The sequence below is a fragment of the Ochotona princeps genome, chromosome 10, assembly GCF_030435755.1.
Source record: "Ochotona princeps isolate mOchPri1 chromosome 10, mOchPri1.hap1, whole genome shotgun sequence".
Taxonomy (NCBI): Eukaryota; Metazoa; Chordata; class Mammalia; order Lagomorpha; family Ochotonidae; genus Ochotona; species Ochotona princeps.
In genome coordinates this window covers 24,794,429-24,809,762 of record NC_080841.1, presented here as the reverse complement: position 1 = coordinate 24,809,762, position 15,334 = coordinate 24,794,429, and the positions used below count along the sequence as shown (strand labels likewise).

Below are 15,334 nucleotides of genomic sequence, written 5' to 3'. Positions count from 1 at the left end.
CTTTCATGTGCAACTGTGAAGTATGATTCTGTGTGACAAATGGCATTGTTGTTATAAACCCTCAAGAACCCTTGCTCTGTTTCTCTAGGAGATCAAAGTGGAACCTGCAAGTGAAATTTCCTGACAATGTATTGGTTTATAGAGACTTCACATTATAGAGTCTCTAAGCATTAGATGAAAGATTTTACAGCAGTGTTTTGGGGATGCATTTTTACTTACTAATCATGAGATGATTCTAATTGAAAACATTCATCTTAAAAAATTATGTGAAAACATTACAGGGCTAATTGTTTTTTAAATAGAGTAAGCACATCCATATATCTTTTATTTCAGATTGCTTTTGTAAATTATTAACTGATTATAATTGTTGAGTGATGTTTAAAATTGGTCATCAAAATTGCCGAAGTTTTGTAACTCTAGGTCTTGGATATATATTTTATGGCTACTTTGGTACCTTCGTATGTAGCAATGTTCATGTCTGTGGCTTAGAGTTATACTCGTTAACATATATTTATTTATGTATTTGAAAGTTGGAAAAGAAAAAGAGAGAGACCAAGACGGTGATTGCCTCATTTTGTTTACTCATTCAATTCCCACAGCAGCTCAGGCTGGACCAGGTTGAAAAAAGGAGCTCAGAATTTCGTCAGGATCTCGTGTGTGGTGGCAGGGACCCAAGTCCTTGAGCCATGCAGCAGGTGATGGAACCCAAGCTGTACATTAGTGGGAAGCTGGAATCAGAGTAGAACTGGGATTTGAACCCAAGCACTCCAATATAGGATGTGGGTGTTTCAGTGGTATCCCAACTGCTGTGCCAAATGCCTATCCTGTTAATGTATTTGATCTGTAAATGTTCTGATCCTACCTACTGTGCTGTTTAGGAGAGGAAGTGGCCTGCTTTATAGTAGTGACTGGTGTTGAGAAACCCTTTCATGAAATAACTGGTCAGTTTAGTTTTCTTGTTTAATGTAGGAAGTAGTTAATAAGACTTTCGTTTTCTCTCATGATTGTTAAGTAGCATAGTTTCTCAGAAAATTTCCATGTGGCACATTTTCCTAATGGTAACTCTCACATTCCTTTGGGCTTCCAATACCAAAAAAAGAGGGACAGACTCAAGCTTACATTAAAGAAAAAACGATGAAGTGCAAGGACTAACTTTATCTCTAAACTGTGCCACATGTTAGAATATTGCCCCTCCCCCCTTTTGCCACCCACCCAATATGCAGGTTACTTTGGAATAATCATTTCGGATCATTTTCTTTGATGCTATCTGTCTAATATTATCACATTCCATTTTTGTTCATTATGTTGAGGACAATAATAAACTTACAGCTGCAAATTTGGCTATAAGTTTCATAAGCTTTTCTTAAAAACATTGATATAAAAATATTGTAATGCTTCTGGCAAATATCTGTAAAAGTTCTAATTCTCTTTTAGTATTTAGGAGTTTAAAGTAATATGTGTCACTTTTTGTGCCAAAAGACTCCAGTAGTGCTGTTTATGTCGGTGCTTAGGTTACCCTCCCTCTGTGGTGGCAGATGTTGGCCAGCATTTTCCCATTTATCTAAATTTCACTTACCTTTACAAACATTTATTTGTTTTAGTTGAAAGAGTTACAGACTGGGGAAGAGACAGAGAGAAAGAGAGAGAGAGAGATAGCTTTCATGTGCTGGTTCACTCCTTGAATGGCAGCAATGGCCAGGGCTGAGCCAATCTGAAGCTTGGAGCCAGGAGCTTCTTCCAAGTCACCCATGTAGGTGCAGGTGTCCAAGGACTTGAGACATCCTTTGCTGTTTTCCCAGGTTATTAGCAGGCAGCTGGATTGTAAATGGAGCAGCTATGACTAGCTTCGGTGGCTACATGGGACACCAAAGCCACCAGGCAGGCCCATAAGTTTCATCCTTACACTAAACATCCGTCTTTATCAAATAATTGTAATTGCTTGCTTATGCCTGGGGAGCAGATGATTGTATTTTGATAATGGCTGTCATATTTTTATAGCTTTATTTTGGTCATAAGTTAATTTAAGATTAGTTATAATGAGAAATCATGATTACAAATATATTGTGTATCTACAGGTATATGGCCAAAATAACAAAATGTCATGAAATAATACTGCAGTTATCATATGAAAACATTTCAAAACCCTAACTGATAATAAACTTAGGCTTACTTAAACTTCATGTCCCCTTATTTTTGAGTAGCAGAATTGAACAGTTATTCTGTCCTGATAAATCTGTGATTTTGATTTTTTTAAAAAATCTGTATCATAATTTTGATATTTTAAATTATTATGGCCCAGTTTTTTCATGTTTACCTTAAGAGGTTAGAATGATCAGTAGCATTCTATTTTGAGAATCACTATATCAGAAAATATAGTGAAATATAAACATTTTAGGTAATGTGATATTATGGGATTCTGTTCTCTTGATTGGTTCCACTGATTCTTTTTTAAGAATTCATTTGAAACTATTAGCAGTGTCCCCAAGGTGATATAGTCGTTTTTTATGTACTGGAAGCCTAAAAGAATTTGAAAATTAAGAATGATTCAGTCTGATCATTCTGCTTTTCTCCAGTCACAAAATATTCAAGCTTTGTAGGTGTCACTTGTATGCCAAATATTCACCCTTGCCCCATACCCAACCCAAAGCTCCGTAAACCTTATCCATACAGTGGTAAACATGTCACGTTCCTTTTTCATGTCTGCACTGTTTTTCTGGAACCTATTGATATATCTGTATATCTACTGATATAAAGGTACCGGTGGAAATTTTGGACATCAGTGTAAAAACTTAAACCATTATGACCACCGTATGACAAATGTGTGTGCAGAACCACAGTTTCAAGGAAAAGAAACATCATATTTGCTTTAAGGAATCTAGAAGGGCAGCCATATTAGTCCATTCATACCCTTGTATAATTTTGGCACTGTATTTCTTAGCCTTTGCTTAACACTCCTTTGGGTAGAACCTTTTCAAAATGTTTATTTTCTTCTGCTTAAAAGCAGAAAGAGAGAGAGGGAGGGAGGGAGGAGGGGGCAGGAGAGGAGATGAGACAAGACACGACAAACTGTAGTCAGGACCCTAAATTCCATCCAGGTCTCCAGAGGTCCTGGATGAATCAGCAGGAAGCTGGATTGGTGGCAGTGGGGCTGAGACTGGCGCTCTGATGTGGGAAGCAGGTGTCCCAGGCATTGGTTTAACCCATTGCTTTACAATGCCCACCTCACATACAGACATTTTATTTTTAAAAATAAATATTTTCTATTCCACAAATTCTAGATGTTATCTTCTTTGAGAACATATAATTTAACTGGGTACCTCTCTTGTCATTGGAAGCCATGCAAATTAAATAGTGTTATATCCCTAAGTAGTATAGTATATATAATGTAAATATAAATATATTCAATATATAAACATATTTAAATATGTGTTGAATGTATACATTTAAATACTTTATATATATATATATATATATATATATATATGGATATGGATAGAGAGAGATGGGAACTGAGTTTGTAACAGAAATATGGATATATCCATGGATCTAAACAACAAGTAGAAAGCCTTCTTCAGTCTTCAGTATCTGCTGGGCTATCAGCAAATTTTTGCTAAAATTATAACAAAATTTACTTATTTGATATTCTGGAGAGTGTTAGCTTCTGGTGAAGAGATTATCTTCTTTTCAAAATCTTTCTGTGGGTTTTTTTTAAGCCTCTGCTGGGAAATCTTATTTGATTCCCTCAACATGCCTGTGTGGACAACATGTCCAATACTATTTTTCAGGTGCCTGAAGCCAGCTGATAAAGAGGCAGAGAGGGGCAAGGACTAGGGGAGAGGGCTGGGCTCTCCTTTTCCTGGTGTCAATGAGCTGTTTCTGTTTCCCAGATATTTCTGTGCTGTGCTTTGAAAAAGCTTATGCAGAAGACATTAGCCATTGCAATTTCACAGCCATAATTTACATTAGTATGTTTAATTTCGCTTAGAATTCTGTGCTCACCCTGTTTATCTGCCATCTTCATGGAGGTGCAGTACGCTTATATCCCCGAGGATTTACAGAGAATACTCCCAAAGGATACAATGTGTGGGTACCCACGTCTCATATATAAAATGCCAAAGGTTTTCCATTTAATCTGTACTACTGCTCTATATTTTAATTCAAGTCTAGGTCATCGCAAATACTTCATATAATGCAATTACTCTATAAATAATTGTGCTGTTTTGTTAAAGAATGATGACAGGTTGAAAGTATGCACATATTTAGTAGAATGCAATGTTTTGATGATTTCTATTTTTTGAAAATTATTTTCAATCCAAGTTTGGCTGAGTTTGTGATTATTATCACCCATAGATATAAGAAATGATTTTAGTGTAAAACTGCCCAGAAAGATGAAAATAGAATTGGAGGTGAAATGTTTACCAGTTTTTCAAAATGTTTACTGAGAAATGGATATATACAGGTCTCTTGTAGCAGATAGACCTTTGCTCATAGTTCTCACCCAGACCACCTCATCATTAATATCAGGTAAATCAGAAGTCACATGATGACTTCTCAACTCCTGGTATGTTTTTTCTTTGTTTTTTTACGTATCTGCCATCACTGTTTTATTTTTAATGCTATAAAAGATGATATGTTTAGATTTTTAAGATTTATTTATTTGGATGAATCAGCATCTGAAAAATCTCTGTCTTTCTCCTCAGCTCTTCTCTCTCATTCTAATCTAGCCTTTCAAGTAGGCAAATAGATTTTTTAAACAACTCATGCATATTATAGGCATATCATGATATTGCCCATTTTTAGGTAAAAAAAAAATAGGAGATGTCCCTTAAATGTTCATTATCACACTCAGTAATCACTGTATTTGGTGGAATATGGGAAATATTTGCCACAAATATCCCTCTGCTTGCAACCTGTATAATAAGAACATAAAATACTCCGCATTTGTTTTGCTTGCCAGGAGTAACTATAACCCAGCATCACTCTCATTTACAGGTCGTAGGGTAATGAACAATTGTACAGAAGGTCATTCTGATGGTACAGATATTCTGTAATGTTGTAGAAGTTGAAGATACAGACCACTGAACTGGGCATACAATTAAAAAGCTGCTGTAAGATGCAGAGGGAGTGAGAAGGCCTTGAATAATTGCAGGAATATGCACAGAACCTAATGGGGCAAGGTTACTGTGAGAAAGGTAGGAGCATTGTGGAACTGGTCTGCGATGCCTTCAGGAACCACTGATGGTGGATGTTTTCTGTGATCTAAAATTTAAAGAAATACAGTGAGAGTCATCTGTGGCTGCTGTTAATGCAGAAGGCCTCCTGGGGAAGTGAATGTCTTCATGGGAAGTTCTGGAATCGGATGCTCGGCTCTAGTATGGCTAGCATAGCAGAGTTGGAAATGCAGTTTATAGTATTAAAATTCTAACACCTTTGGACTGGAGAAGACCTATTGCATGTCCTGGGTGTTTCTGCTATAGGTTTTTAAGCCTGTAGAGGCACTCTGCTGTATTCATATCTTCCAGGGGATGGTTGCACGGAAAGTTTGTTACTCCCTCCTTACCTCTCTTGACATTACAATGGGAAAGAACACAGGCTTAAAGAACATGAAACCTGGATCGATGAGAACACTGATTTTCTGCACACGTTTATTCTTCTGTAGCTGTGGAGTCCCAAGTCCGGAAGCAGGTTCATACTAAGACACGTGTAGGCGTGGCTTTCCTCCCTCTGGACAATCACTTGCCCAGCCATTCCAGCTTCTAAAGCTTCACTTCCTGCATTCCTGGGCAACCTCCTTCCTCTTTGCAGCCAGCAGTGGATCCTCTGGTCTCAGCCTCCCTCTTCTTTTGCTTCCCTGGGACACCTGTGCTTTTATGGGGGCCACACCTGGACAATTTAAACTGATCCCCTGTATTAAGACTCTTAAAATAATGAGAGCAACACAATGGGGTTGCTATAGAAAATAATATCACAATGCAGTTTGCTGTATAAAGTAATAATCACAGATGCCAGCATTTAAGATTTACACATTTCTGGGATCATTTTCAGCCTATCATAATCAAGATAGAGGCAAACGAAGGAGGCAAAGTTTTGGAAGATACCCAGAAACCCTTCTGCCTGGCTTGACTCAATCCTCTCCCTTCTCACTCCCTATCCTGACTTTCAGAGTCATTACACTATCCCATGTTTCATTAAAGTTTCATTACTAAATGCATATTCTTTTTACTATAATTGTGTCTTGTGCGCTTATAAGAACAATCTCATAGTAGATTGTAAAATTTGCTTTAATGTCAAATTTCCTTCAGCATGTTTGTTGCTTTATATCTGTAGAAGAAAACAGAGCATTTGTCTTGCAGACTTTCTCAGCCTCTGAGGGTTTGAAGCTTGTGTACTCTGCGCAGTTTGCCATATTTCTTTGTCCTCTGATTTTATGCTAAGTGGCCTTAGGTCCAAAGATTTACTCAGACTCAGGGTTTACGCTCATAGAGTGTGTCAGTGAGTTATTGTTCAGTGGATGGCAAATCTTATGTAGTTGTCTCTCTTTTGTGACGGTGGCAGTTGGTGATGTTCATTCTTTAAATTCATTGATTGCTGTGGGTTCCAAAATAGTGACTTGTATTTTGCCTCTTTTCTTTTGGTACTTGGGTTATTTCTAGAGTAACACTTTTTCTTACCTGTTAGTTGGTTACCAGTGACAGATTTTATGTAAGGAAAGTCCTATGAATGCTTGATTCTTTCTCTTTATGTACTAGATTTTAGAATAAATCATTTAATGTCACTTCAATTATTAGGTCACTAAATGTCATTGTAGCAGAGGTCATTATGACACATGTATTTAAAGATGTGAGTACATTTAGTGGATTTCAATCAGTGACAATTATAATGTGTCATTAAGCTCATGTTGTCCCATATTTGGAGTGTGAGAACATCTTGGCATTGGCCTCTGGTCTGGAAGCTTCATGAAAGATCTAGCAGTTATGGAATATCCTTCCTCTCTGGAATGACTACGTGTTTCCTACTGTTTTGGCACATTCCCTGGCCAGGGCCTCAGACCTCACTACAGCCCAGATGCTGCAGGGTGCTGCTGGTCTCTGCTAGGTTACCCGTTCTTTCCAGGCTGCGTGTTGGAGGTATGGGAACACAGACAAGGATCAACCTACTGTGAGTGTGTGCTGTGCGGGAACTGATGTGTTTCTTGGTGATGCTTCGGCTTCTATTTTGCTGTAAATGTCCGTGAGTTTTGTCATTTAGTTGCTGTTTGTGTGTGTGTGTGTGTGTGTGTTCTTTGGCTACCATTTTGTCTTTTGAATAAATACAATAGATTTGGAATTAATAGGTCTGGGATCGGACCAAGATTTAGAAAGCTTTTGGAAGCTCTCTCAGTGTTTGTACTCTATAGCATGTCCCTATACAGTTAGCTCATACACAGATGGTCTCTATGATAAAGTTTGGGTGCTTTCATTCGCACAGATACAGGGATTGTTTCCTTTCACTTATAGTTCAAAGGATACTATCACGAATACCCAAAACTAAATAATTACATAAACTAATGCCACTGCCAGTTCTGGTGAGCTTGGCATCAATATCTGAATTTAGCCAATAGAACAGAACAGAAATTAAAGCCAAAGAGCCAGAACTTGAACTAGGATCCCTAATGGAGATTAATATTTTCTTCAGTAGTTTGGCAGCTGAATCGCGGTCTAATTAAATAGTTCAGATTTAGTGAGTTTGCATTTAAAGCATTAGCAGATCCTAGAATGGTTAAAGCTGAATTGAGTTAGAATCTTTTTCTGCAAATGGGAAGTTAAATTATCACAGTAATTTGATTAAATCATTTTTAGATCTCTCAAGCTAAATCACAGCCTTTAAAGAATAGTTTGAAGTCTTAATTGCTGTTTGTGAGCCTATCTCTCTGCTCTGTGTTCCCGCCTCATTTCCTGAGACACCCTGTGATAGATCTCCTGCCTGGCACAGCAGTGGGAAAGGCAAGGCTTCGGGTGAGGCCTGGGCTCACTGTGACTGCCAACATTTAAAGGTATGCCATGCAGGAGAAAGGACATTTATTCTGCATTGCTCTGGTGGTTAGAATGAAAACCAAAGGATGGAGCTTGAAGACACATTTGGAGAAGTATGAAGAAGACACTCCCAGTAAATAATCCCAGCCAACGGAAAGAACCCGTATTCTGTTTGCAATGAGCAACGTCCTCGTTAGGAGCATGGGAGGGACGTTTGTGATGAGGATGCAGGCTCCAAGGACAGTGTCAGCTCTGTGTTTTCAGGAACTGCCATGGGCAGTGTTGAACTTTCCAGCAGCATAACTGGATCCAATGAAACTTAGCCACTTGGCGTACAGGGTCCTGGGGAATGACATGAGGCCATGTTCACCTAAAATAAGTGTTTACCAATGATAAAGTGAGGTTTTTCAATTTTTTGCTTGTTTTGGAGTGTAGCTAGAAAATAATTGTTTTAATTTCATTTTGTCTCTAAAGAATTACCATTTTTCCCCATCCATCTATTCCCCTATGTTAATATAGAAAGCTAACAGTCCCAGGTAGGTTGGTTAAGACCAGTCCGTCTCCGTTTCCTGTGCACAGGATCATCACTGCAACCTTTGGTGGATCTGGGCTCCCAACTCGTGTGTCTCCTCTCCTCCCAGTTTTCTGGGAGGCAGGCAGCATTTAAGCACAAAATTAGAGAAGAAGAGGGGTGGGTATTAGGTTAAGATGTGGCTACTTGGGACGCCCACATTCTGTTTTGAGGTATGCAGGTTGAAGCATTGGCTCTCGAGTCCAGCTTCCTGCTACCGTGAACCCTTGCAGATAACAGGTTATGGCTCAGCTAGTTACGAGTCCTGTGGGAAATACAGATGAAGTTTCCACATATGAGAGAGAGAAGGAGAGAATTAAACTGGTCACAGCTGAATATGTATATGTATGTGTATGTATATGTTACGCACATATATATGATATATAGTTGTATAAATATATTTAATATAAAGAAAACACACATATGAAACTTATGTAAATACATAATACATATATAAATTAATCTTGTGAGTGTGTAGTGACATTTAAAATAAATAAAAAGGTATTATCAGAGCATGTTGTAATTTCCACAGCTGCTTGTCGATGCGTGCACACGGCAGCAGACGGCGTGTGTGAATATGAAAGTAGGCAAGCTGCTGGTGTGGAAGGGAGCCGGGCTGGAGGGAAGCAGGAGCAGGAGCTGTCCACAGGCCAGGCCGGTGTATCCTGGGGATGCCTTCAGTTTACTCCAGGGCACTGGGATCAATGGTTCAGCCTTGAAAATGTTTGGTTTCTTATACACAGGAATTAAATCTTGAACAGTAACTACTTGCAGGCAGCTCAATTCCAGTTTATTCAAAATGATTTTGAAGAAATGTGAACATCTGTAGTGATTTTTCACCGATGATGTGGTGAAATATCCCAAATGATAAAGGCAAAAAAACACAAACAAAATGTGAAGTTTTAAAAAACATGTTAGTAGTTAAATCCATCGGTCTTTCAGCTGCTTTGTCATTGCTTTTGCATGTTTAGCCAATAGATTTTAAACTGTGTTCATCTCTTTTTGTTCATGTGATGTATATTTGAATTGTATAAAAGATTAGGCTAACTACATATATCTTAGCGCTCAGCATTCACGGAGAGCTAGAATTATTAAACATGAAGAATCCCCCAAAGACTCCATTATGTGTAATTAACAGATAAACTGTCATCAGAATCAATAAAACGTGCTAAATGATTCAAACTTGTATATAATTAAGTGTCTGTTTTAGAGCTAGAGCTGTAACTTTTATTTTTTCTGCACATCTCGCATTTCTCACAAGAATAATTGTGGTAACCTTGTTAACCCTTTCTTCACTTGACTGGATTAATTTTGCAAAATCCCTGTGGCAGGGCAAAGTTCACCTTCACGAACGTGAAATATGTTTCAGTGCTGAATAATCTTGAGAGACCATTTGCTTTTTAGCAGGGAAGTTGACCATGCAGCCAAGCTTTAATGAATGTTGTGTAAGACTTTTAAGATTAAAAATCCTAAAAACATCCTAAAGACATAATCAATCCATTTTGCTTTTCATTTGATGTTGGATTCAACATGTTGATGTGGACTGCTTAAGCTTTTAGTCACCAATATTTTTTTTCCTTTGAGAAAAATGTCAAGCAAGGTTCAAATTTAATTTACTTATGGTTTAAAACTTAATTTTAAAGTTTTTATTAATGTTTACTCATTCAAAAGACATAGCAGCCAGGAAGAAGTGGGGGAGAGATCTTTCTACCTGCTGAGTCACTCCCAAATGTTCAGCAAGCCAGAGCTGGGCTGGATCAGGTTGAATCTGTCTTCCATGTAGGTTCAGGGAATCAGACACTTGACCCATTATTTGCTGCCTCCCAGAGTGAATATTTAGCGAGAGCCAAATCAGCAGCAGCAGGAAATGGGATTCTAGGAACTCTGAGATGGGATACGAGCATCCAAGTGATGGTTCACCCTGCAACGCCACCGTTCTCTGTACTTCTGTTTAACTTGTCTTTGTTTGAAAGAGCGGTGTAGGTTTTCCATCTGCTCACTCACCCCCGCAGGTGCTCACAACAGCGTTAGTGGGCCAGGCTGAGCCAGGAGCCCCGAACCTGACCCAGGTCTCCCAAGGCAGTGACTGGGACACCAGCACTCATCCATCATCTACTACCATCCAGGGGGTAGCGATCGTAGGAAGCTGTGCGGGCAGAAACATGGGCGCTGCAATATGGGACGTAAGAATCTCAGCTGGTACATCAGCCGCTGTGCCAAATGCTTTCCCCAAGTTCAGAAGTTTGAACAAATTCACCTCACACAGCTCTTAGAATAATGCTTTGAATAGACGGTCTTCCACCATTGTTTATTGAGGGAATGAATAAATGAGTGAGTGAGTTAAAGAATAAAATATCCAAGATTATTATCTGTTAAAAGAAAGCTTTTTGTTGCCCAGTGTGAGAGGAAAAAACAATCTTCAAGTTTTCAATTATAATAAGTTATTCTCACATCCTGAACTAATATTTGAAATTCCCTGTAGGGTGATTTGGAATTGGGGAGATCCTGAGCTTTTAAGCTTGGAATAGGTCAAGAGCGATGCTTAATTTTTGTAACTGTAATCTACATCCGTTGATGGCTACTAATATGGTCTCTTGGGTTTTTTGCTTCGTTGTGCAGACTCCATGCATATAGAAGACGTAGAGGCCGTGCAGAAACTTCAGGATGTCTTGCACGAGGCCCTGCAGGATTATGAGGCTGGCCAGCACATGGAAGACCCACGCCGGGCTGGCAAGATGCTGATGACCCTGCCGCTGCTCAGGCAGACGTCCACCAAGGCCGTGCAGCACTTCTACAACATCAAACTCGAAGGCAAAGTCCCCATGCACAAACTTTTTTTGGAAATGCTGGAAGCCAAGGTCTGACTAAAGGCTCCCTGGGCCTTCCCATCCTGCACGTCAGAAAAAGGAAAAACAAACCCAAGAGTGATGTCGAAGAAACATAGAGATTAGATACCAACATCAAAAATCAACCAAGACTGCACTGATATTTTAGCAGCAAGACTGTGAAGCAGCCTTCAGATTCCTCTGTATCTTCCTGACAAGTTCTACTTCCTCCCTCATCTTCCTCCTTTCTCTCGTTTCCCTTCCTCTGTATTTTTGTCTCCCTCACTTCTTCCCCCCCCTTCATATTTGATGGCTTCCTACATTAATGGTTTCTTCTTTCCCTCATTTCCTTCCTTCTTCTTTCTCCTCTTCCCTCTCTCCTTCCCTTCCTCCTTCCCTCCTCTCTATTTTTCCTTCCTTCTTCTCATTTTCCCTTTTTTTCTTGTAAACTTTAAGTAGTTCTGATGGCTAAAGTAATTTCCTCCCTTCTCCTTTTCCCTTTTGCTCCCATTCCCTTCCCTCTCCTTTCCTGTCCTTCCTTCTGCTGCTGAACTTTTAGAAGAAGTCTCTAACTGAAGAGTGGTGGAAGCCAGCCCTGCCAAAGGATGGAGATCCATTGTATGGATGCCAGTGAACTTAGCGTGAAATACAACGTTCCCAATGACTGAGGAATCAAAGCGAGAGAACCAATGCACCTAGAAGTATCCTGCGATGCAAACAAATTGACTGAGTGCAGTATTAGGTTTCACGGGAGCAGCCGCTGATTAGACAACCTAAGCCACGTTGCATCAGCTGCTCTTTATCATTGCTTTTCCATCCTGATCAGTTACAGCCATTTGATTCCTTAATTGTTTTTTCAAGTCTTCCAGGTATTTGTTAGTTTAGCTACTATGTAACTTTTTCAGGGAATAGTTTAAGCTTTATTCATTCATGCAATACTAAAGAGAAATAAGAATACTGCAATTTTGTGCTGGCTTTGAACAATTATGAACAATGATGAAGGACAAATGAATCCTGAAGGAAGATTTTTAAAGATGTTTCGTTTCTTCTTACAAATGGAGATTTTTTTGTACCAGCTTTACCACTTTTCAGCCATTTATTAATATGGGAATTTAACTTACTCAAGCAATAGTCGAAGGGAAGGTGCATATTATCACGGATGCAATTTATGTTGTGTGCCAGTCTGGTCCCAAACATCAGTTTCTTAACATGAGCTCCAGTTTCCCTAAATGTTCACTGACATAAAGAATTAGATTACACCTGCAGTGACTCAGCGTAGTCACGCCTGTAAGCACTGCACATCGAACATGATCCATAGAGTTATCATGAATGCACCTCTCCGGGTGGGAGGTACAGTTGCCATATGATTTCTAGCTGCCTCGGTGGTTAGGAGCGAGACTCTGTCCATTTGCAGAGTTGCAAACCTTGTCTCAGAAGGAGCTGTGAGCCAGTATTCATTGAAGAGGCAATAAGGCGAATGCCAGATTTTTTTTTTTAAATTATCAAAGGCAGCAGATGCCTGACCAAATTTTGAAACCTGATCCATATGAGTTTATGAATTTAGGAATGTTTATCTAAATTAATCTGTGGTTTTTACCAAGAGCTAAGCCAATGTGCTTTTTCCACCCATGTTGTCACAGCATGAAAGTGAGTCAGGTTTTAGACTATCGAGGTGTAATCTAATGAAGAATTTAATTAGATGCCCCCGAAATCCATAGTCGCTGAATAACCAATAGACAGTAACCTCCATCCAATGCTATACCAATGGACCAGTGTTAGTAGCTGCTCCCTGTACTATGTGAACAGTCTTATTCTATGTACACAGATGTAATTAAAATTGTAATCCTAACAAACAAAAGAAATGTAGTTCAGCTTTTCAATGTTTCATGTTTGCTGTGCTTTTCCTGAATTTTATGTTGCATTCAAAGACTGTTGTCTTGTTCTTGTGGTGTTCGGATTCTTGTGGTGTGTGCTTTTAGACACAGGGTAGAATTAGAGACAACATTGGATGTATAATTCCTCAGGAGATTACGGTAGTATAATCTATTCCTTACCAGTAATAAGGTTCTTCCTAATAATAATTAAGAGATTGAAACTCCAAACAAGTATTCATTATGAACAGATACACATCAAAATCATAATAATATTTTCAAAACACGGAATAATTTCTCTAATGGTTTATTATAGAATACCAATGTATAGCTTAGACATAAAACTTTGAATATTTCAAGAATATAGATAAGTCTAATTTTTAAATGCTGTATATATGGCTTTCACTCAATCATCTCTCAGATGTTGGTATTAACTCGCTCTGTGTTGTTGCAAAACTTTTTGGTGCGGACTCGTTTCCAAAACTATTGCTACATTGTGTGCTTTAAACAAAATACCTTGGGTTGATCTTTCATCATCCCAGTGCTAGGAATACTGTGTATCTATCATTAGCTATATGGGACTATATTGTAGATTGTGGTTTCTCAGTAGAGAAGTGACTGTAGTGTGATTCTAGATAAATCATCATTAGCAATTCATTCAGATGGTCAATAACTTGAAATTTATAGCTGTGATAGGAGTTCAGAAATTGGCACATCCCTTTACCAAGAACAACAGAAAATACAACTCCTGGGAAAAAAAAGGTGCTGATTCTATAAGATTATTTATATATGTAGGTGTTTAAAAAGATTATTTTCCGGAACGTTGTGCAGGGTTTAATTTGCTAGTGTTCAGCCACAGTAGTACACATGAACTATGTACGATACGTACGTTGTTTTCACTGTATCACATTCAAGTACTTGGCCTTCACAATTGTGAACCAGCCAGCTGCAAACTTGAGCTGGAGATGAGATGCGACTTTGAGTTTTCAGCTGAATTGACATGCTGCATTACAAAAGAACAAGTGTCTCAGAAATAGGAATCAAAACGAAAACACAGATCTCAGACAACTGCACAGGCTTTAGGGTTAAGTGCGCATCTTAAAACCTCGCCGGAGGGTAGTTTATCAAGTTTTAAGCAAGACCATTTACTTAATGTGAAGTTTTGCAAAGTTATAAGGTGTATGTTTTAGCCATATAATTTTAGTTTTCATTGGGCTTCTTTTAGATTTATTCTTATTTAAAGCAATATGATTGTGGGTGACTCCTTGTAGTAACACCCGTGTTTCAATCGGATCAGATTGTTGTATTTATTCCGCTATTTTGCATTTAAATGATAACATAAAAGATATAAAAAATTTAAAACTGCTATTTTTCTTATAGAAGAGAAAATGGGTGTTGGTGATTGTATTTTAATTATTTAAGCGTCTTTGTTTACCTGCCTAGGAAAACACTTTATGGCAGGCAGACTTATGTGCAAAGATCGTAAAAGGACAAAAAAAAATTAAACTGCTTATAATAATCCAGGAGTTGCATTATAGCCAGTAGTAAAATAATAATGATAATGATAATGATAATAATAAAACCATGTCTATAGCTGTAGATGGGCTTCACATCTGTAAAGCAATCAATTGTATATTTTTGTGACGTGTACCATACTGTGTGCTCCAGCAAATGTCCATTTGTGTAAATGTATTTATTTTATATTGTATATATTGTTAAATGCAAAAAGGAGATATGATTCTGTAACTCCAATCAGTTCAGATGTGTAACTCAAATTATTATGCCTTTCAGGATGATGGTAGAGCAATATTAAACAAGCTTCCACTTTTGACTGCTCTTTGGTACTGTGCTTCTTTTTCCTGCACTCACGAGTCAAATCAATAAACACTGCCCTTTGTTGTTTCCATTCAGAGAGTATCTGTGAGTACCTGGTCCCTAAAAATAAAGTAGGAGCTTAAATAAGAGCTATATAAAGGCTTGTCAGAATGAATTCTAATGTGCCATGAGACACTTTGCATACTCTTAAATATGCAAAATGTCTCTTGGCACCCTAGA

General features: G+C 38.4%; 1 protein-coding gene across 5 annotated transcripts in view; it reads left to right on the top strand.

Annotated features, from left to right (window-relative positions):
- The window catches only part of ESRRG (estrogen related receptor gamma), a 607,759-nt gene extending 592,630 nt beyond the window's left edge, over positions 1-15,129 (top strand). For all 5 annotated transcript variants that reach the window (XM_058669188.1, XM_058669186.1, XM_058669189.1 and 2 more), the window contains one exon: positions 11,203-15,129. In XM_058669188.1, the coding sequence (XP_058525171.1) occupies positions 11,203-11,447 (245 nt within the window). In that variant the 3' untranslated portion in view covers positions 11,448-15,129. The remainder of the gene's footprint in view (positions 1-11,202) is intronic.
- The last annotated feature ends 205 nt before the right edge of the window (positions 15,130-15,334 follow it).